Source organism: Plecotus auritus (assembly GCF_963455305.1).
Source record: "Plecotus auritus genome assembly, chromosome: 1".
NCBI classification, from domain to species: domain Eukaryota; kingdom Metazoa; phylum Chordata; class Mammalia; order Chiroptera; family Vespertilionidae; genus Plecotus; species Plecotus auritus.
In genome coordinates this window covers 224,711,870-224,735,792 of record NC_137770.1, presented here as the reverse complement: position 1 = coordinate 224,735,792, position 23,923 = coordinate 224,711,870, and the positions used below count along the sequence as shown (strand labels likewise).

The following is a 23,923-nucleotide window of genomic DNA, read 5'->3' as shown; positions in this document are numbered from 1 at the left end:
ATAATAAATAGTTCATTTTATTGCTATATGACTACTCTATAATTTGTTTATATCACTGCATGACTATTCCACAATGTATTTATTCATTGCATTGTTGATGGGCATTTGGGTTGTTTCTAGTTGGGGGCTAGTATAAATGATGTTGCTAGAAACATGCTTGCACTTGACTTTTCATGCTCACTGCATGCCTATCCTCTACATCTTAGTGATCCCAAGGTCCTGAAGATGGACTCCTCTCCTAGTTTCTAGCCGTTTCACATTGCCTTCCACACTTACATCTGCAATTAGCCTGGAATACATAGTTGCATGTGATCTGACCTAGGGGCTCACATTTCCTTTTTCTTTTTCCTGTATGGCTATACAGTGGACCCTGTACCACTCATTGGGGGAAAAAGTCCCGTCCCCTTGTTCAGAAATCAATAAGCTGCACACGTATAGTTTTGTTTTTAGACTCTCCATTCTGTTCCATCGCCTATTTTATGCTCCCATTTTGTTCTTTTACAATAATTTTCTTGGTTATTCTTAACCTTCAGACTTCCCTTTAAATTTTAGGGTCCTGAGTTTACCCATCCTTGGATTCCACACCTGGCCCGGTGCCTGGCGCATAGTAGGAACTCAGTGAAAAGTGTCTTATGAACGGGGGTGACCTAAGGACCTTTTCAGAGATGATGGACAGGACTCAGCACTCGCACCCCCACCCCATCCTTTTACCCCGCCCACTACCCTAGAGGCGCGCGGGTGAACTGCAAGGGGCGTGCTCACGGTGGAGCGCAGTCGTTGTCCTGCGGCCTCTCTGGCTCCCCGGTGCCTGTCCCCGCCCCGCCTCCGCCTGTCCCCGCCCCGCCTCCGCCTGTCCCCGCCCCGCCTCCGCCTCGCCCCGCCCCGCCCCGCCCCGCCTCCGCCTCTCCCCGCCCCGCCTCCGCCCGCCCCGCCCCGCCTCCGCCCTCCCCGCCCAGCGGAAGGGCGAGATCGCTGTCGGTGGTTGCTGCGTGGGGATGGCGGCACCCGCAGCTCCGGGAGGCAGTGACCCCGGCACGGACAGCCTGCTGGACCAGGAGACAGCCCGGTGGCTACGGTGGGACAAGGTGAGAGGCGCCAGGGGGCTGGGAGCGCCCGGAGGAGGTGTAGGGTCCTCTGTCTGCTCCCCAGGCGAGTGCCGATGCCTGCCCTGCCTGCCCTGCCTCTCCTCCCTCGGGGAGACGGGCGAGGAGGACGCAGCGGCGGCCAGGCCTCCTCTGGTCCGGCCGGCGTGTTGCACATGCGGAGTTTGTCCGGAAAAGGTTGGCTCAGGACCAAACCAGCCTGCCGCCGGTCCGGGGCTGCAAGATCGAGAGTCAGGGAGAGAGCGGGGGGCCCCGAACCCGGCCGGCTCAGGGGCTTGTCTAATTGAGGACTGCACGCGCCCCTGACCCTCCGACCGCCCGCTCGTCCTCTGCTGTGGGTGTGCATCCCCCACCACCCAGAATCGTTCCGTCCCGCCGGTTCCTTTGGCTCCTGGGAACTTCGCAGACCAGCATTCCCATCCACATCTCCCAGGTGCTTTTGTTGCAAACATGGGTCCGCCCAGTTGGGCCCGCTTGACTTCAGGCATCTTTCTTAGGTCTCTGATGGGAGGGAATCCCTCGGACACAGCAACCCTAGCTCTGTTCCCTCTCTTAGATGCTGGAGCAAAGAGGGAAGCCAGCTTCAGACATGCCTCCCTCCCTCTCTCCTCTCCAACTGGAGTCTCTACTTCCGACTTGTTGCTTCCTGCCGGCTATTTGTGTTCTTGGGTGTGCGCTGCTCACTTCTGCTGAACTTGTTTCTCACGTTGTCACTCATGTTTCCAATCCGAACTAACATGTGGTGTCAAGGGAAAAAACATTCAAACCTGTGAAGAGTTTTTGTGAGTTTCTTTGAGCCAAACTGTTAACAATTGCCGGGAAGCAAAATCTCAACGGATTGAGATAATGCTCGGGAGAGTGGCAGGCAGTTTTGCTCCTTATTTTATACATTGCAATCAAAAGAGGAGTAAGTGGGTTACATGAAATCCATTGGTGATAGACTAAGGAGGTGGGAGATAGCAAAGCTGGGAGACCTCTGGGATTGGATAAAAAGAAAAATAATAGACACATACTTCTTTTACATAGGTGGATACAAGATAGTTAACAGTCAACAATTAATTCAGTAACAATGAGGGGATTTGTGGTCTCTGCAGAGCTGTGCCTGTGTTTGAGGTGTCCGGAAGGAAAATTGCTTTGACATTTCAAGGATATGTTATGGTAGACGCAAAAAAAGACAATAGACAGGCTTTTTAAGGTCAAGATTGACCTTTGTCAGGGAAGGTACTGGCCTAGGACATGACTACCCACCATAAATGGCTTTAGTTAAAAAGTTTTCGTTTCAGACCATCCTATGTGGTTACTTTAGGTCTCTGAGTTTGTAAGGCCTCCACTCACGCAGGCCTCCCCGGAGCTGGTCTGGTTTAGTATGTGGCCCCATTTCGTCCACACTGGCTTCTGTAGAGAGGCCTTCCCTGGCTCCTGAGGGTAAATTATTTCTCCCTAATATGCTCCCTACACAGACTGTTCTTCTCCTTCACAGCTCTTACTGGGATTGGTCAAACAAACAAACAAACAAACAAACTTATTTGTAGGTTTATTTGTTTAATGTCTGTCTCCAGGGCTGACTTCAAAGGCATGAGATCTGATGGGGTTTGCACAGAACCCCTTCCCCTAGGAGGGCCCAGCACTTGGTTAAATACTCTGCTGTCCTGTCTTGAAATTCTTAACAATTGTTGAATGAGGGGTCCCGTTTTTCATTTTGCACTGGACTCCAACAAGTCATATAGCAGGGCCTGCACAGTGCAGATGCAGAGTAGATGCAGGTTCCCCCCCCCCCCCCCCCCCCCGCTCTCCAAAAAGTAGGGGTTTCCTGTGAAATCTCTGGTAAGCTCAAAGGCCGGAAAGCAAAGGAGCAATCACCATTAATGTACATGGAAAATATTTTCAGCATCTCAGGCCCCAAAAATAACGTACCAAGTGATACCAAATAACACATAAAGCTTAAAATAACCGGAACATATGGTAAAAGCAGGAATGACATTGTAAATAGACACCACGCTCTGTACACTTGTCAATCCAATCAAGCAGCAGACTTTCCGTTTTATCCATTGAGGGAAGGACCACTCTGCTACTAGCAGAACTGATAGGAACTGCGGCCGCTTTCAGGATTCTCTCTGCCTGCAGGTAGTGTGAGTGGTGGACGCAGGCAAGGTCAGCACACACGCAGGGTCTTCATTTCATTCATCATGGTCAAAACGCTTCATTACGTTCAGTTTTACTCTAAGCCTAACACACCCTATGAGCTCTTCGGCTTTTCTGGTACCTGAGGACACATCTCGCTGAGGGATGTGCAGATAAACAGAGATAAAGCACAGGTGCTTGCAGACACAGCTCACAGCCCTGGCGGCCGGAGGCTGAGATGCTGAGAGTCGTTCCCTGGAGGAGCTTGGCGGGGCCACTGTCGCTGCTCCGGTGCTGCTGCCTCTGTCACAGCTGCTACCAAACAAATGCTGACGGCCGCTTTCACTTTTCGCCTTTTTTCATAAAGGCGAACATCCTCTTTGGGTTTCTTTTCTTTTTTCAATTAGCAAAAACAGGCACTCACAGGTCTTTCGTAACAAACTTTCGAAAAGCAGGGAGCACCTGCACCTCAAGTAGTTGTTGAGTAAGTGGGGAAGATGGCGGTCCTGTCTGCAGGACCAGGCCTCCCGCTCCCTCTGCCCCGGCCCCCGGACATGAAAGGCACATCCTGTTTCTGGATGCTCTTGGCAACTGGGTGGTTTTCCTTTTCCTGGAAAGACAGCCTTGCCATTCTTTAGGGCAGGAAAATGTGTCCATTTCTGATAACTTGCTGTTTGTAGAAATCTCTTAGCTGGTAATGAATTGTTCCATAAAACTTTCCCTTTGAAGAAATAAACATCCAATTTCCACAAAATGTTGTCACTGTGCAGATGCAGAGTAGATACAGGTTTTCCCCCACTCCCCTCCTGCTCTCCAAAAAGTAGGGGTTTCCTGTGAAATCTTTGGTAAGCTCGAAGGCCGGAAAGCAAAGGAGCAATCACCATTAAGGTACATGGAAAATATTTTCAGCATCTCAGGCCCCAAAAATAACGTACCAAGTGATACCAAATAACACATAAAGCTTAAAATAACCGGAACATATGGTAAAAGCAGGAATGAGCAAGGGTGGGGAACGTCCAACCCCTGGGCCATATAAGGCCTGAGAAGTCACTTGGTCTGGCCCTGCCAGGCATTAGGGATGAGTTAATTAAATGTTTGACCAAATATAGCAGGCTAATTTTTAAGTTGATAATTTGGTCTGGCCTGTGAATGATGTTATAAATATCCAAATGGCCTTGACAGAAAAAAGTTCCCCACCCCCAGTATAGAGAGAGGGTACCTCCCTGGGTAGAAATGAGGGGATGTTGTCCTTTTCATTTTTTAATTTCTGCCACTTCTGTTCTTTCCTCTTCCAGTTTCTCCTTTGGCTGGAGACAGGCAGCAAGAGGGAACTTCCTGCTAGCTAAAAGCATTGCAGCTCTCTAAAAGTCTGAGCCCCCCAGGGTGGCAGGTCACCCTGCATTTCCACTTAGCCTTCACCCTGTTCTTCAGCTGCTGTCAGCTTTGGTCACTCCCACGGCTGATTCTCAGCTCTGTTGCCCTCTTGACTTTTCATTCTTATCTCTCGGCCTCATTTGGTTTCTCTCAGGCTGTTGGTCTTTGATGGATACGAAAGGCCGATTTGGATTTTCCACATTGGTACTGAGAATCACCAGATATTGGGTGTGGCCTTGAAGTTTCTATTTTCTCATTGGCTTGGCAAATATTGATTGAACCTCTTTTATATTCCACACCCGAGCCCTTCGTTGAGGCATCTGCCGATCTGATTGGTCAGATTGTGCTTTGTGATCAGTGTTACTGCTTTTAGCCCAAAAGATGGGCTTTTACTGCATTCCTTGCAAATCTGGCATAATCTGGAAATGTGGGCTTAATTCCAGAAGGCCAAGGGTTTATTGCAATAGCATTTCAAAGTTTAATTATGTGGCCACATCTTGCCTGTATGTTTATCTAGTGAGATGATGACTGTAAAATAGGAATAAAGTACTTACTCCATTATTCTTGTGAATTCATCATTTAAAATGTCTGATACGGAATTAATGTGATTGCCACTTAACACTTCCTGAAACTATTGTACAAAGAAAACAGGGCAGTGTAAGATGAATGAACTGATTCGTGTGAATGTCTATTTGAAGCAGTGGATGTAATAGAAAAAGCACAAAATTCTTGCTTATCATGCAGTTTAAGCAAGTCTATTAATCTCTGAGATGTCTCCATCTGTAAAATGGGGGTTTTGTTATTTGTCTGCTTCTTGAAGTCATTACAAGATTCAAATTTGACCAGGTATGTGAAATCATTGTTCAAGTTATAATACTATAAAAATAAGGTTTTGATTTGAATTGTATAATCTTTCACTCGCTGGAAAAATTTGAAGATATTAGGGAAGAAAAGGAACATTTGATTACAACTAAGTGTCAGGCAGAGAAAGATGTTTTACATTAATTTAATGAATTCGATGTAAACCACCTCAAAACCATTTTGTAAGGAACATTCTAGACTGTTTGCCCAAGTGAATAGACTTGGTGAGTGGTGGTGTGACTAAGATTGCATTCTGGGTGTTTGACTCCAAAACCTATAAGTTCATTCCATTTTTCCCAAATTGCTTGCTGTGGTAGGAAAGAAAATAATACTTACATTATAAAGGGAAAGACTAAATACTGTATATTTCTATTCTAACACTAAATATATATTTCTTATTAACCACAATATCACTCTTAATTTTTAAAAAAACTGGCTTTATATTTCCAAAGCATTAAAATACTGAAAAGCCTATATATGGTATACTAGAGGCCCAGTGCATGAAATTTGTGCACAGGTAGGGTCCCTAGCAGCTGCCGGCTGCCAGCTGGGGCCTTCCTTCATTCCACACCGCCCCCTGATGGTCAGCACACATCATAGCGAGTGATCGAACTTCCAAGGGGACACTTTACATATTAGGCTTTTATATATATTGCCGGGTGTTTCTCAGCATCTACAAGGGTTCAAGGAATCTGGAAAAGGGGCTGTGTGTAAATTAATAAAGAGACTAGACATGAAATATAAATTTGGAATACGTGGGGGAGACAGATGGAGCTTAGCTTTAGTAAATAAGTTCTCCAAATCTCTGCACATAGGGCTTTTTTCCCCACACATCTTGCCCTCTAGCAAAGCAGATATACAGTACATCAAAGGTAAAGTTTGTTAAACAATAAAAAGATTATCAGATTGGGGGAACTGCCCTCAGCTGTCTGGCAGCAGGCAATAATATATGCAAATCTTCATTTATTATGCAAACTACTGGAATTTGCTTCCAGCAATATATATATATATATATATAGATAGATAGATAGATAGATAGATAGATATATTCCTCCCCCAGGGTAGAATTGTTTTGGGGTTTTTTATATTTCAGACTTTTCGTTGTTATTCCCCTGGCCATACCGGTGTATACTTTTGTGTTTTGCAGAATCCTTTAACTTTGGAGTCAGTGAAACAACTAATTGCAGAAGGCAATAAAGAAGAGCTACAGAAATGTTTCGGGGCTCGCATGGAGTTCGGGACAGCGGGCCTTCGAGCTGCTATGGGAGCAGGAGTCGCTCGAATGAACGACTTGACCATCATCCAGACTACACAGGTACCACATTTTTATATGTTTTAGTTATTCTTACCATACCCCCAGTGTTAAAAGGTAAACTGAGGCATAATAAACATTTTTAAGTCTATCTGAGCAAAAATCTATTAAAATTGGGTAATACCAAACTACTGGAAATGGTTAGAAGCCTCCACTGACAGGAGCTAGGAGACAGACTTATTGAGAAGAGGCAGAAGCAAAGCAAGGAAGTGAATAGATTGGCTATAGCTCAAGCAGTTACCTTATTTGGGAAGTCTCGGTGGCTATTTGTGGTTGATTGTCCTTCGGTTTTGATTTCTTTGTTTTTATTTGTTTTTGACAGACAACTGTTTAGTTTTTATTTCATAATCATGAACTTAACTCTGCAATTCAGCTAGATGGGGAAAGGGGTAAGGAAACACCATTTCTTCTGTAGCTCAGGTTTTGATTTCTTAACTTGAGTCATTTACAAGCTCACCTTTTGGTTTGCTTAACAGGTTTCCGTTTGCTTACTTAGGCCACTAAGGCATTAAAGCCACATCAGTCTAACAGCCTCCTCATTGGAGTAACTTAACCCCAGGCTCCCTTTGTAAAACAAGTGTAATTTGTTTTGGTTACGGCCAGGTCTTGTGGGTTTGCCTAGGCACAAGGAGTCACACTTTTACTCCATAAAGCAAGGCTTGTGCAGTTGGTTGACACAGTGCTTGTTTTAAAACTCATACAGCCACTTACGCATTCATTCATTTAGCAGAGATTTATTGAGTGCCTACTGTGTGCCAGACATTGGGAATATAATAATGACTAAAACAGACTCATGGATCTTTCATTCCAGTGCAAATTCACCAACTAAGCTGACTGACTTTTATGGCTTTCTAATTTTTTGTTGTGGTTGTACAGGTGCAAGCATTGAAAAGTTTTTGGAACTACCAGAATCACCGGGAGCCAATTCTATTTAGTTTGAATGTACAGTATGGGTTGAAATTATTGCTGAGTTCCCTTGCCTTCATTTGTGAATTTTGCTGCCAGAGTCTAGACCAGCCGTGGGCAAACTACAGCCCGCGGGCCGGATCCGGCCCGTTCGGCTGTTCTATCCGGCCCGTGGAGCCGAAAGAGCAGAGGGTTCTCTCTTTTTTTTTTTTTTATAATTATGAAAGCATTTCAGGGTTGTTGTTTTTTTGTTTGTTTGTTTGTTTGTTTTTAATATATTTTATTGATTTTTTACAGAGAGGAAGGAAGAGGGATAGAGAGTTAGAAACATCGATGAGAGAGAAACATCGATCAGCTGCCTCTTGCACACCCCCTACTGGGGATGTGCCCGCAACCAAGTTACGTGCCCTTGACCGGAATCGAACCTGGGACCTTTCAGTCCACAGGCTGACGCTCTATCCACTGAGCCAAACCGGTTTTGGCGAGCAGAGGGTTCTCTTGCTCTCCCCTCCGCTCCTTTACTTTGAATTTATATTAGTTCACACAAACACTCCATCCATGCTTTTGTTCCGGCCCTCCGGTCCAGTTTAAGAACCCATTGTGGCCCTCGAGTCAAAAAGTTTGCCCACCCCTGGTCTAGACCCAACTTTTAGGAATAGAGATGAAGCCTCTGACAAAACAGAAGAGCTACTTATGAGGGAAATGAAGGAGAACCGATCCTTCTGTCTCCTCAATTACTTAGACTTGAGGGTCACTTAGAATGAAGGTCACTTTAATTCTGAGGAAGAAAAGGCTGGAAAAATTGACTACGGTGACTGCGTGTACCTTACATGTACGTCCCAGCATAAAAGGCAGTTGGGCACGTTGTAGCAAAACCCTAAGAAGACAAGTTACTAGGGCTGTGGAACAAATTGCCCCAAACAGTGATTTTACACAGTTTATTTTGCTCACAAATCTGCAGTGTGAGTGGAGCTCAGTGGGGACAGCCAATCTCTGCTACCCAGGCGTCACCTGGGCCAGCTAGGAGCCTGGAATCTCCTGAGAGCTCCCTCACTCACAGGTCTGCAGTTCTTGCTGACTCTTGGCTGAGATCTTAGCTGGGGCTGGACCACTACCTGTGGCCTCGGCTTCCTTACAGCATGGGGCTTGGGATAGCATCTAGACAGTGTGTGCCAGGGGGAGGCTGTACTGACTCTAATAACCTCGCCTTGAAAGTCACCCCCAATCACTCACTTCCACCATGTTGTATTTGTTAAAAGGGAGTCTTACAAGGCTGGTCATATTGAAGGAGAGGGTATGTAGACACCCATGTCTCATTGGAGGAACATCAATGTCACATGAGAGAAGCATGTGGAATGGTGTGGCGAACTTTGGAAAATTCAATTGGTCACACCTCCAGTTAGGCCTAATGGTAGGGGATTCTATGAGCTTCTCATTGAACATACACTGAGTGGCCAGATTATTATGACCTCTGAACGCATAATAATCTGGCCACTCAGTGTATATCCTATATAATAAAAGGCTAATATGCAAATTGTCCCCTTAACCAGGAGTTTGACCAGCAGGCAGGCCAGCCAACCGCCCATGTCCCCTCCCCCTGGCCAGGCTGGCCGGACCCCACCCGTGCATGAATTCATGCACTGGGCCTCTAATATGTGTGTGTGTGTGTGTGTGTGTGTGTTTGTTTGTGTGTATGTGTGTATATATATATATATATATATATATATATATATATGTATGTATGTATATATATATATATTATATATATATAAATGTATGTATATACACACACATACACACTCTGAGTGGCCAGATTATTATGCGTTCAGAGATCATAATAATCTGGCCACTCAGTGTAGAGTCTTTTCTCCTGCATTCATCTCCATCTAGTTTCTAGGAATTATGCATTCTAGCCCCAGAAAAGTCTTAGGACCTATCTCATACCTCCTCTTCCCTAGAGGAATTGGTCTCTCCTGGGACTAGACGCTGTGATGGCTAAGAAGCCCACAACACTAAGTTGCAAGCATAGCCCTTAAAGGTCGTCTCTTATAATCAGCTGCCCCTTGGGATAACATCCCCACAGTCCCCACCACTCCGAAGTGGTCACCCAGTCTACACTGGAACACTTACTACGGGAGACAAGGATGTTAAGAGTTGAGACAACATTAGGAATGGTTTCCAAATTAGGGGACAAGGATTCCCAGGACAGACACCACAGGCTTCCACTCCCAGCCTTGGTAGGTGACCTGGCAGAATGTGCTGGCTTTCCCTGTGGCCTCCGCACCCTGCCTGCTGGTCTCTAGTGTGGGCTCTCTTCATGGTGCCCTCAAATTCATCTGGTTGGTTTTAAGAAGCATATATATGTGAGTCAGGAACACCCCCATGGGAAACAGGACAGAGACTGGAGGGAAATTTTTCTATTGTTTGCCTCATTCATCGAGGTTGTAATTTCCTCTTAGGTTACTTAACTGAGCCGTGGGACATGAATGATGGGGAACTCGCGGTCTTCTGAAATAGCCATTCTGTCTTTGGAGAATGGTTGTCATTAAAGGATGGTTTCACTATTTTGAGTCAAAAGTCTGTCTTTCTTAGCTTTTTCATATTAGTCACAGTTGGACCCTTTGAAGCCAGACAAAGTTTATTTCTTGTGTCCTGGGTAACATTTCAATTTGGAAACCTCCTTCATCCCGCACTGAGGCTTTTCTTAGCCATGCTCTCAGGTCCTCAATCTCAGCAGGCTTCAGAGTCTCTAAGCAGTTTGGAGATGTGAGGATTTTGGGACCAAGGCTTTTTGCCTCCTAGAACTTTGGGATCACAGCATAGCAGTTGACCAGGGATGGGGAGAGGGTGCTGTCCCTGTTGTAAGCTTTGGAATGTGAGCATCAGTTCTTTCTGGAGAACCCATAAAACCAACACACGTGTCCTTCTTCCTTCGTATCACTCAACCTCAGAATGTATGCCCAACGTAATGTTTTTATCTGGGAAAAACTAAAGGCGTTCTAGATGGGCGATGCTCTGGCAACAAAGCCGGGAATATCCTCCCTCCCAAAAATTACTTCCTTTGGCCAAAGTGAAATCAGTGATATGAACCATTATTATTACCCGATCAACCTTTGTTCGCTGATAAGACCTGTTTTTTATCCAATATTCTGAACCTGTTGAATTCAAAGGTCACTGTTTTGTGATCTTTCGTATCTCAGATTGAAGTGATGTTATTGCACCCACTGGGATACAGGAATTGTGTGTTTTATCATTTCTAGGCAAGTGTACGAGCCTGCATACCTGCATACTTTTTATTTGTATAATTGGCTATGTCATGTGTTTGGACTGAGATGGCCTCCTTAAGACCTCTACCTAATTAAAAGCAATGTCATAAACAAACACGCTTAGATTAGTCATTTGTCAAAATCTCATCAAATGTATTGAGTTCCTTTGACTTGCTGCTGGTACAGAGCAGGCAGAAATATCTGAAACACTCCCCTGTCCTCAGGCACTTAGAACTAAAGTAAAAGAAGGAATGTAGGCTTTAAAGGAAAATAACAATAAAAATAGTGCTTCTAACAGCTACATGTAGTGCTTTCTTGGTGTTAGATTCTCAGCACTTGGCATGTTTTAACTCGTTTAATCCTTACAACAGCCCGTAGAGATAGGTACTATTCTTATTCTTGTTTCACAGAAAAGGAAACTGAGGCGCCAAGAGATTAAGGAACTTGTCATTTGCTTGTAGGTGGCAGAGTGGAGTCCACACGCATAGACACTGTGTGCTTTTAATGCAGCACTGAACATCTCTAACCAGACCTGGGGAGCAAATCCAGGCTCTGCTACTCTTGTACCTGGGCAAGTCACTGAGCATCTCCTAGCCTTAGCTTTCCCATCCGAAAAATGGGACTTCTTGGCAAAGTTGATCTAGGGCTAGTGATATTAGATATTAAGTGTCAGCATATAGATCAACCATAAATAAAGGTTTTGTTTTCCCATTGTTCAGTTTCTTTAATTACTGAGGGATTTCTTCCCTCTCTGCTACAATGCTCTCTTGTGGAAATAAAGAAAAATTGACCATGTTATCATACACATATGATATGTTAAAATATATATACTCTTTTAATCTATGGGATTTTTTTTAGGGATTTTGCAGATACCTGGAAAAACAATTCAGTGACCTTAAGCAAAGAGGTGTCGTGGTCAGCTTTGATGCTCGAGCTCACCCAGCGAGTGGAAGCAGCAGCAGAAGGTATTTAAAGATGTTTATGCTGGAGGACTACGAAGGCTGAGTCTGATGAAGCAAGACTCTGCTGACACAATCCTCTCTTATTGGAGAATATCACAGGGTTGACTGTATACCCAACATTTTACAAACAAAAAACAAAAACAAAATATTTGTGAAAATATTTCTTTGTAGTGATTCTGTGGTTTTATTTTTAATCATCATTTCAATAGCTTGCCTTTAAAAAACATATGTCAGCTATATTGCTTAACTACAAAAATGATGGGTAAATTCTGTTTGCCACTTTTAAGAATTCTGGTTTTACATTTGGGTTAAGAAAATGAAATTATTTTGACAATTTAGAATTTAATACCTGTCTGAATGAATTTTTTTAAAGTGGCAACCTTATTTCTCCTCACTTTCTTATTATTATGTAATTTTTTCTTCTACTACTCATCAGCTTCATGATCTCCTTCCATTCTTGCATGCCCATTTCAAGCTTTATTCTTATAACATTCCCAGACCAATGGGAGTCTCTGTTATGTAGCTATAGGAAGATGATGATAACGGTGATGATGGTGGTGATAATGGTGGTGGTCATTATGATGATGGCGACGATGATGATGATGATGATGGTCATGATGATGAGTGTGATGGTGGTGATGATGATGGTAGTAGTGATGATAGGACAGCCATCATTTGACTGCTGAATGTGAGCTAGGCACTTAAGTATTACTCATTTAATCCTCACAACAACCTTTAAGGCATGTACTTTTATCTCTTTGCTCTAAGATCATAAAGTGAAAGAAGAAGCCACAATTTAAGCATAAGGAGGCTGGCACCAGGAGTTGGCAAACTTTTTCTCTAAAGGGCAAATAGTAAACATCTTATACCTTGTGGGTCGTACACTCTCTTTCACAACTATGGATTCTGCCATGTAGCACAAAAATAGCCATGGACAGCACATAACTGAATGGGCATGCCAGTGTTCCAGTAAAACCCTATTTACAAAATGAGCTGTAATTGCCAATCCCTGCTCTTAATCATGCAATGTGACTAATTTTTTTTTAAACTTAAATACTTCCCCTATTAAGAATTTTTTATCACTTCAGAGTATAAGTATTAATAGTTTCTTAGATTGGAAGAACACACAAATACTTAATATTAATGAAATTCTCATGAACTCTGCAGTGCGGTTTGAGGTCAGAATCCTAATCTTTGCCTTTCAGGAACTTGTAGCCTAAGAGAGAAGCATTAACGGAACAAATGTGTGGCTGTGAGGGAGGGAACATGGTCAGGGCCACGGACTCAATGACATCAGTCCCCAGATTGAACTCAGGATGACCTAAGGTTTTTGATCTTCAATTGCAGGCTCAAAAAGTGATTTTTTTTCCAACGAAGCAAGAGAGAAGTTGTAGCTCTCAGGAACAGATGTACATGGATTACATTTTCCAGAGAGTGATGTTATACAAACCAGAATAGCAGTTTGTCACTTTTCAGTTCACGAGCGTTCCATTAGAATTAGATCATACGCATGCTTTACTGACCCCAGGGGCAGGTCAGATCCCCCGGCCAGAGCAGGTACAGTATATGAGGCCAATTCTGCTTGTTGGGCTTCTCAGATTTCTTCATTTCAGACTGACTATCCTGTTTCTGGTTGACACATCCTTTAGATACGGTAACATTGTCCATTAAAGTACAGGTATTTCTTGCTCTGGCCTTGGAACCACATTATTTCCAAGAAGTAACTGATGTTATTAATTCTATTTAAGTTTATGGTTCAGGTTTCAGAGTGGGATGGGATGCGATGGGATGGGATAGGATGGGATGGAGTGGAGCTCAGGGCTATCATCTACAACATGCAAGCATTTAGAGATTGTAGCCTCAATATTAAACATGGGAAAGCATTCATGATCAGTCAATGGAATCTTCTTAATGAGTTGGGTACTATGGTAGTCTCAGAATTTTACCCAAGGAAATGTTTATTCATTCTTTAATCTTCAACTTTAAATATTGGGTGGGGAATATATGCTGTAACTGTTAAGCATATGTAGAAAACACATTGAATTTTTGTGTGCACATTTGTTACTTAGTTCATATCCTATCTAATAAAGAGGGAATATGCTAATTGACCCTCATGCCATTGCAAAAATGGTAGTGCCCACAGCCAATAAGGAGGGAATATGCTAATTGACTGCCATGCCCTCAAAGATGGCAGTGCCCACAGCCAATAAGGAGGGAATTTGCTAATTGACTGCCACGCCCTCAAAGATGGCGGCACCCACAGCCACAAGATGGCAGTGCCCAGTCCCCTCAGCCCTGCCGAGGCACCTGCCTCAGGAGTCCCCCAGTCCCCTCAGCCCCCCAGCCACCCAGGGCCGGCCTGAGGTGCAGGCAAGCCTCGGATGGTGGCTGCCCAGCTGCCCAGGGCTGCCCGAGGCTCAGGTAACCAGGACCGGCCGAGGCTTGCACTGCCAGCAGTGGCAGCAGCAGAGGTGTGTTGGGGGCGTCGCCTTGCCCTGATCGCTGGGTTGCCTCCCACCCCTGAGGGCTCCCAGACTGTGAGAGGGGGCAGGCTGGGCTGAGGGAACCCCCTCCAGTGCATGACTTTTCATGCACTGGGCCTCTAGTATATATATAATCATTTATACAGGGTGGGAAAAGTAGGTTTACAGTGGTTCGGATGGAAAAGAATGCAATAATTAATAAATAATAATACAAGAATACACTCTGTGTTTCACATACAATGGTAAGCCTACTTTTGTTCACTCTGTGTGTTGAGTGTCTCCTTTGCCAACTTAATTAAGAAGGTGCCTTTAAAATCAGTCTTAATGTTTCCTGAGGATGATAGTGACTTCCTTGCCATTCATTCTAGGAAATACAGTTTAGATTTAATTCAGATTTTTATTAAACTTGTTTTTGATGAATTTTGCTATTTTTACAACTCTCTCCTATGAAGAGACCTTCTTTTCCTGTCAAAATCATTCTGTATTACTCTTGATCTTAGGAATTGTCACTGTTAAAAAAGTGCAGAGGTCTCTTGTGCCCCAGCCAGCTCCCGGAATTTGGGAAGAGAATGAATGATCGGGTTAATTCTGTAACGTAGAATGTTGTTCACTAGAAGTAAATTGCTCATTTATTGTAGTAGAGTATTTTACTAGAAGCATGAATAAAGACTTGATGCCCTGTGTCCTAACCTAAGCCAGTAGCTGTAAAAGATAAGAAAAATGTCAGTAGCACTTAAGTCTTTTAAGGGCTGAATGAAGCTAAGATGTGTATATGTCATATATATATATACTAGGGGCCTGGTGCACGAAATTCGTGCACTGGGGAGGGGTCCCTCACCTGCCCCCTCTCACATACTGGGAGCCCCCAGGGGATGTCCTACTGATGGCTTAAGCCCGCTCCCTGTTGGGAGCGGATCTAAGCTACAATCTGGCCTCCCTCTGCGGGAGGTGACCGGGCTGATCAGGGGAAGGCGCCAGCCCCATCACCCTGCTGCTGCAGCCACCTCCAACCACCGCAGCCGCCAAGGTATTTTCATCAACATGGACTCCAGTCCCTTCACCATGAAAAAATGACAACTTTCTTTAGGCATTTTTAAGATGTGTCTTTCATAGGATATGACATTTCTTTCTTTATTTTTCTTTTTATCCTCACCTGAGGATATGTTTCCATTGATTTTTCCCCTTCCCTCTGATCCCAGGCTCGGCCCCTTCCCAAGCCTAAAGTCTCTGCCCGATGGCTGGCTGGGAGTGACCTGGGTGCCGAGGAGGTTCCCGGGACCCAGGTATGTATGCAAATTAACCACCATCTTTGTTGGGTTAATTTGCATACTCTGATTGGCTGTGGGCATAGCGGAGGTATGGTCAATTTACATGTTTCTCTATTATTAGGTAAGATGTCACATACATATATATGACACACACACATATGCCAATAAGGTAACACAGTGGTTGGCAAACTGCGGCTCACAAGCTGCGGTTTGCCGCTCTGTTGACTAATGAGTTTGCTGACCTCTGGGATAGGGTCTTAATCACAAGGAACAACAACAGCCTGTAATTATTGGAATTGAGAGTCTAGGTCAGTGGTCGGCAAACTCATTAGTCAACAGAGCGGCAAACCAAGGCTCACGAGCCGCATGTGGCTCACGAGCCGCAGTTTGCCGACCACTGAAGTAATGTAATCAAATGCTAGTCTGCATGGTCTATACTGGATTGTGGTAGCTCTACATTAGAGTTTCTCAGTCTCTGCACTATTGACATGCGACTTCATGCTGGGCCAGATAATTCTGTTGTGGGGGACTGCCCTGCAGGGTGTTTAGTGGCATCCCTTACTTATACCCACTAACACCCAGTAGAACCTTACTCCTACTTCCAGTGACAATCAAAAGTGCCTCAGACATTTCAGAATCCCCATGGGGGCAGAACCTCTCTTGGCCAAGAACCACTGAGATAGACCAGGAGTCGAAAGACTCGGATGTAGGCCTGGCTCAGCTGCTAAGTGTCTGTTGGACGTGGGACACGTTACCTGGCCTTTCTCAGCTTTCGTCCCATTTCTGTGAAACGGGTATACAAATAAAATGAGGTGACTCCCAAGGTTCCTCCAGCTTTAGTATTCTATGCCAATGGAAGTATATGAAGTTTTTCCTTGATCTGGCTGCTATACTCAATCTAGAGAAGTGGCCAGGCATTCATTTGTTTCTTCACTGTCAGGCATTCATTTGTTTCTTCACTGTCACCTACGGTCCTGACCACTCCTCTTTTTTCTCCCCCGTCTCGTTGCGTTTCCAGATTTGCCCGACTTGCTGCAACCACGTTTATCACTCAGGGGATCCCTGTGTACCTGTTTTCTGATATAACCCCAACCCCTTTTGTGGTAAGTAGCTAGTTCATTTTATAATTTCCTGTCACAGGGCTGGGGATAGGACACGGCTGGATTTTACAGGCTTTAGTGCTATTGGGAATCAGGTATTTGAATGACAGGAGAACGCCTGGCATTTATTGGGTGTCCTTTCTCTCCCCAGGAATGTTTCTCCTACATCCTAGTAATATGTCTCTGATGTTCAACTTTTGATTTTTCAGAATTGATATTTTTAAGTGCAGTTTTCCTTTTGCTTGTATTCAGATGATATTTTAGCTTGTTAGCAAAATGTCTTTGGTGTGTGTGTGTGTGTGTGTGTGTGTGTGCTTTTTTTTTTTTTTTTTAATTTGGCCTGTAGTTGTTTTTCCCAGCTATTAGTTAGAAAACCTCTCATATCTAAATCTGAATTCACCTTCAGCCACACTTACCATGAATATTTTTGACAAGTTGGTGCACCAACTTTTTATGCAAATGTACATTCTAAATAGTATTCATGGCCAGTACTGAAAGCATGCTTGGTATGTTTTAGTAAGATTTTTATTAAATACTTTATGTAGCAGAATCTGAAGAAAAGGACCATAGGGACTGTGGCAGCTGTTGTTTTTAAGTAGGTAGAACTTTTATGAGTGGAGCCAGATGCTAAGAATATATTTTCTTAGAAATTAAGCCAAAAACATGATCTGAATACAGTTGCTTACATTAAGTAGAAATGAAAGTGGATGGATATAGGAGAAGTAATGCCCGTTGGTTTGTGTTTACTGTCTCTAGCGCACTGACAGGTAGATGCAGCACCTTCGAGACTATAAATAACCCAGGGGACACTCAATGTCACATTCAAATATGGTTCCGGTTTTGTTGTTTGATGGAAAAATTGCAATGTTTTTGAGCATCTTTGGTTTTCTGTACTATGTAAGTGTTTATAGCAATTATTATCATTACTATTATTATTATTAGTCCTCACCCGAGGATATGTTTTTTCCATTGATTTTTGGAGAGAATGGAAGGGAGGGAGAAAGAAAGTGGGAGAGATGGAGAGAGAGAGAAATATCGATGTGAGAGAAACATCGATTGGTTGCCTTCCACATGCTCCGTGACCAGAGTGGAGGTAACCTGCAACCCAGGTACATGCCCTTGACCCAGGAACCAAAACTGTGACCCTTTGGTCCTTGGGCCAATGCTCTAACCATTGAGAAAACTGGCCAGGGCAATAGCATATTTTTATATCAGACATGAATTAAATGAGTGTCTCATGATCACTTCCCACTCCATGGAGTGGTTCTCCCTTTACTTTCCTCCAGGACACATGGCAGATGTGAGATAACTCCTAAGGGGACAAATAGCCACTTAATGGGAGGGTGGAGGGACACGCGGTTAGATCTTGGGTTGCCTGTGCATGACTTGATGCCCTGTGTCCTATACGGTAAATCTCGTGTGCGGCCACAGAGGGGACATGCCCCTTTCCCCATTTTGAGAAGTAGTCTTGTAAAGATAGGAGCCAAGTAGAAATACAAGAGAGGGAGCTTTTATTCTGGAGTGAAGATAAATGAGCAAGGTATACTTTTTTCCTTAAATGCATGTAGGGGCAAAGAAGAGAAGAGAAAACAGTGAGAGGAAATAAACTGGATCTATACGCTTCTGTCCCAAGAAGAAGGCTTAAAAGAATGTGAAATGGAAGATTAGACCATCTTATGGTTTGGAGAGTTTTCTAGTTCTACCAAGTAGAAGATAATGAGAAGAAGGCACCTAGGAAAATATTCTCCTTATTAGGGTACATGTCCCAGAATTTTGAGCAGTGCGTTAGTTCTAAGGGTAATAAGAGTATACTGTTGGGTGTGGCATGAAAATACTGAATGACAGGTTATGATATTTATATATTACTAGAGGCCCGGTGCACAAAATTTGTGCATGGGTAGGGTCCCTAAGGCTGGCCAGCAATCAGGGCCGATCTGTGGGGCAACTGGCGGGGCGATCGGGGTGATCCCCGCTGGCACCCGCCTTAGCTGGCCTGGGGCCTGCAGTCTGGGGGCATCTCCTGCATTGAGCATCTGCCCCCTGGTGGTCAGTGAACATCATAGTGACTAGTCGTTCCACTGGTCATTCTGCTGTTTGGTCAATTTGCATATTAGGCTTTTATTATATAGGATGTTTATTAAAAGGGAACAACTTGGTACAAACAATATAGAATAGACATTTTACATATACCTAATGTGTGTGTTTAAAACTGCTCTTGTTTCCTGCCGTGACAGCCCTACACAGTGCTGCATTTGAAACTTTGTGCTGGGATCATGATAACTGCCTCCCACAATCCGAAGCAAGACGATGGTTATAAGGTACTTTTATTTTTCTGTCCACATGTATGTCTTTCTCGACGAACCCTAACCCTCTACAGCTTGGGAGCACAGGGAATGGATGCGTTTCCATTAACCACATCCTGTCTGGATGTGTTCCTGCGTTCTCAGGTCTACTGGGATAACGGGGCTCAGATCACCTACCCGCACGACAAAGGGATTGCTCAAGCTATTGAAGAGAACCTGGAGCCGTGGCCTCAAGCTTGGGATGATTCCTTACTTAACGGCAGTCCGCTCCTTCACGACCCAAGTGCTTCCGTCACTAAGGACTACTTTGAAGACCTTAGAAAATACTGTTTTCACAGGTAAGTGGATTGCACACTCACCTCAGGTGAGTTCAGTTAGTGTGATTCAGCCAGGTTCCCTCACTTCACCTGATACATAAACTGTAGCTGCATCTGGTTTTAGAGGCTGTGGATTGGGGATTGGTAACTTTCCTTAAAAAGGCAGCTAGTGAGCTCTGACCGGTTTGGCTCAGTGGATAGAGCGTTGGCCTGCAGACTGAAGGATCCCAGGTTCGATTCCGCTCAAGGGCATGTACCTTGGTTGCGGGCACATCACCAGTGGGGGGTGTGCAGGAGGCAGCTGGTCGATGTTTCTCTCTCACTGATGTTTCTAACTCTCCCTCTCCCTTCCTCTCTGTAAAAAATCAATAAAAATATATTTTTAAAAAAAAGGCAGATAGTGAATATTTTTGGCTTTGCAAGCCATATAGACTGTCACACCTGTCGTGGGAAAGCAGCTGTAGATGATATGTAAGTGAATGAGCGCAAACCTCGCTGTGTTCCAAAAAATAAGTTTGTTTGCAAAAGCAGCCCTCGCTGGTTTGGCTCAGTGGCAGGTGGGTGGTCCATAGGCCACTTTGCTGACCTCTGCTGTCGATTCATATGTGTGTGTGAGTGTATGTGTGTGTATGTGTACACTAGTATATGTATACATAAAACTTGTTGAAAGGTGTTGAGTAGGAAACACTGACTTTTTTTCATGTTTCCAGAAATTTTTCGTGCATATGCAAGCATACATACGTGCAGTATATTTCAAAACCAGCAATAGGAATATACTGTGCGTGTTGTTTGTGCGATGCCTTTTCTCTCCAGTTAATTTGTCATGGATACCTTCTCTATTACCCCCTGCTGGTCCTGACCCTTGTTTTTGTGATGTCTGCTGTGCCCGTTTATTTAACCCAGTGACACAGACTCAGTAATGACCATGAAATAAGAAGCAGACGAGCTGAACTTCTGTAATTTACTGTGGGTCCACCGCTCCTCGTTGTCCTCCTAGCAAGAAACCACTGGTTTTCAAGAAGTGAAATTTCTAGGTTGTGTCTAATATTGTAGTTATTGGACCACCTGGGAGTGGAGGCTCCTGTGTAGCCTGTGTGTGAAACTTCGGTTGCATATGAAGGAGCAGCCGTGCCAGCTGGGCGTTACCATGTGCAAACATGTCATCCCGAGTTGCCAGCTGGGCGTTACCATGTGCAAACATCATCCAGAGTTGCCAGGCCATCTGACTTTTTCTCCCTAAAAGAAACTGGAAACCAAGATTTTCTTTGTGAAATCTCCTAATTGTTAAATGTTGGGAACAAGTAAAACACTTTTTTGAGCCTTCCTTCTGTCCCTCTGAGTCAGCTTCACAAAGACTGAGTTTTTCTGCCAGTCTGGAGTGGCTCAGTCGGTTGAGTGTCGTCCTGTGCACCTAAAGGTTGCCAGTTCGATTCCTGGTCAGGGCACATCCCTAGGTTGTGGGTTCAATCCCTGGTCAGGGCACGTACGGAAGGCACTGATTGATGGCTCTCTCTCACATTGATGTCTTTCTTTCTCTCTCTCTCTCTCTCTCTCTCTCTCTCTCTCTCTCTCTCTCTCTCTGTCTCTTTCCCTCTCCCTCTCTCTCAGCATGTCTCCAGTGAGGATTAAAAAAAACAACTAAGGGTTTCCAGTTTGGGCTACTCCAAGGAGCTTTTGAGCAGTTACTGGAGTCCGTGTGTCCGTGTCTGTATGTGTATCTAAGTATACACATTTCCATGTGTATCCTTAGGTACATTTCTGGTGTCAGAATCATATGTGCATTTACAAAGTTGATAATGGTTTACAAATTGCTCTCCGAAAATGTTAGTTGACGCTCCCACCAACGGGATATGAGCCACACATTCTTACCTCACTGAGTACTAGTATTACCAAGTTTCTCAGGTTTCCCAGTTTGCTAGATGAAAGTAATATCTCACTTTATTTGCATTCTAAATAAGCTGTTTTTCATATTTATTCAACCTATTTTTTCTGTGTATTTGTTCATCTTTTGTATTTGTGAAACCTCTTGGCTTATGTAGAAAACTGGACTTCATTAGTTTCAAATATTTTCCTTTCCAATGTTGCCTTTGTCCTTTTTCATTGAATCTTTTTGCTGAACTTTTATAAAAATTTGATGTTCATCAGTTTTTAATTTATGACCTCCAAGTTTTGTGTCATACTCAAGAAGACTTTATGCCACAATTATAAAATAAAATCTCCCCCTATTTTTTGGACTTGTATATTTATATTTTGTAATATATAAGTCTTTTGAGTCATTGGTGATTTTTAATTTTGTTTGAGATCTGAAGTAGGAAAGCAAATTAGGTTGTTTTTTTCCTAAAAGATTTGTGGTTATACCAACATATTAAATTGAAGAATCTATCCTTCTTTGACCAATTGGAAATATACTTTTCTCAAACAATTGCTAATACTAATTGAGTATTTATTATATACTAGAGGCCCAGTGCACGAATTTGTGCACGGGTGGGGTCCCTCGGCCTGGCTGGCGATCAGGGCCAATCAGGGCAGACTGGCCGGGGGGAGGGACCACGGGAGGTTGGCTGGCTGCGGGAGGTTGGCTGTGGGAGTGCACTGACCACCAGGGGCATCTCCTGCGTTGAGCATCTACCCCCTGGTGGTCAGTGCGCGTCATAGCTACCGGCTGGTCATCCGGTCCTAATGGTCACTTAGGCTTTTATATATATATAGATCATATAATTGCCATAGGTTGGAACCTGAGCCCAGGGCTCTTTCTGCTATTCCGCTCTCAGTGTGAATGCTGCATTATAAACTCCGACAGTAACCAGATTTGCTGAAAATAACTGCAGAGTAAAATTTAAAACTTGAACCTGTTGGAAGAGGGGTATTATATTTGAGAGGAGTAAGTGTTTTTAATGCAATTAGAAAGACCCTAGTTGTCTTGTACATTTGTATCACACCGATGTCTTGTGGATCTGGTTCCTTGATACTTTGCAAACCTTCCCGTTTTGAACGTCACGTTTGTGTATTTGATCATTTCCCGTGACGTGTCTGGTTCCAGGAGTGTGGACAGGGAGACCAAGCTGAAGTTTGTACACACTTCCGTCCACGGCGTGGGCCACAGCTTCGTGCAGTCGGCTTTCCGGGCTTTTGACTTTGTTCCTCCCGAGGCTGTTCCCGAACAGAAGGATCCCGATCCTGAGTTCCCAACAGTGAAATACCCAAACCCCGAAGAGGGTAAAGGTGTCTTGGTAACCTCATATTTTTATTTATAAAATTTACTTCTTCTGTTCAAAACTATGACTACCAAGTACAATACGGTTTTTTATGTGCTTTCATTGTATGGAACAAAAATAATTTCATCATTGGAAATATTTATATTTATTAATCATCCATTTCGTAAAGGAACTTTCAAATTAGATATGTTAGCATCAGGATATGAGGGCTGAAATCTAAATGTTTTAAATTTAATTTAATTAATTAAGTTTAAATTACTGTGCTTCCTTAATGCCAAAAGGAAATAGTAATAGAACGGAAGTTTATCCCATGAATTTTATTCCTTAATTGTCATTTTTCTGATATGAGGAAGTACTCTTTGAATTATGGTTCCTTCAGCCTTTTAAAGGGTAGGGTAACAATGAGACTGGGAGAGCCAGTTTATTTTGGTTTGTTTGTGAGGTTGATCACGTGGGAAGCCTGGAGATACCCCTCCCAACTGTACATTCACGATCAGCTGTGGGTGAATTCCATGGCAGGCTTGGGGCGTGCTCTGGTTCTCCCATTATCTGACCTGGCTCAGGAAGTAAGGCGTGACCAGCCGAGACCAGCTCCAGAAATAAAATTCAGCCTGAGTTTGGGGAAAATTCTCCTTTGGTTCTTAAATAACGTAACGTTTTTAAAGACTGCAATATACTTGATTCTTGGAAATATTCTTTCTTTCTGCTCTTTTTCAGACTCTATCTTTTGCTTTGGCTGACAAAATCAAGGCCAAAGTCATTTTAGCAAATGACCCAGATGCTGATAGACTTGCTGTGGCAGAAAAGCAAGACAGGTACAAATTCATTGTGATTGCCTACATAATAGAAACGATAAAGGGTGACAACTTGGGCAGGGAAATGCTTCTGGCGAGACTGGACCTGTTTGGCAATATTTCCCATTTACTTTGCAAATGACCATCTCACTGGATTTCTGGCGAGTCTTCCAACATAGAGCAGGGTGCTGACACGGGGGCCACATGATTACTCTGCAAGCACAATGCAGAGTGAACCCGCCCAGTGTGAACCTGGAATTGAAATTTCTCTGTTATCTTTTTATCATTGATCTCATTATAATTAATGACTCAGTGCCTAATGAGGACAAAGTGCTCTGCTTGGTGCTGGCTTTACAGTCCTTTATTCGCCAGCGGGTTTGGTAAGGAGCTGACCTTCAAGGAAATGTTGAACTCAAGTTGATCAGACTAGAGAGGAATGCCTGGGGACTGCTGACAGTATAAGGCAAGTCAGACTGTAGAGTTTGCACAGAGGGGTGTTAGGTTGGGGGGTGGGAGGCGTTGAAAGGCAGGCAGGGAT

At 43.9% G+C, this 23,923-nt stretch overlaps 1 protein-coding gene across 1 annotated transcript in view; it reads left to right on the top strand.

The window, feature by feature from the left end:
* The first annotated feature begins 966 nt into the window (after positions 1-966).
* PGM2 (phosphoglucomutase 2) overlaps positions 967-23,923 on the top strand; it is a 34,396-nt gene continuing 11,439 nt past the window's right edge. Inside the window, exons 1-8 of the mRNA XM_080651243.1 lie at positions 967-1,085; positions 6,607-6,774; positions 11,802-11,908; positions 16,675-16,759; positions 18,991-19,074; positions 19,204-19,397; positions 22,417-22,606; positions 23,309-23,406. Coding sequence (XP_080507369.1) covers positions 996-1,085; positions 6,607-6,774; positions 11,802-11,908; positions 16,675-16,759; positions 18,991-19,074; positions 19,204-19,397; positions 22,417-22,606; positions 23,309-23,406 — 1,016 coding nt within the window. The 5' untranslated portion in view covers positions 967-995. The remainder of the gene's footprint in view (positions 1,086-6,606; positions 6,775-11,801; positions 11,909-16,674; positions 16,760-18,990; positions 19,075-19,203; positions 19,398-22,416; positions 22,607-23,308; positions 23,407-23,923) is intronic.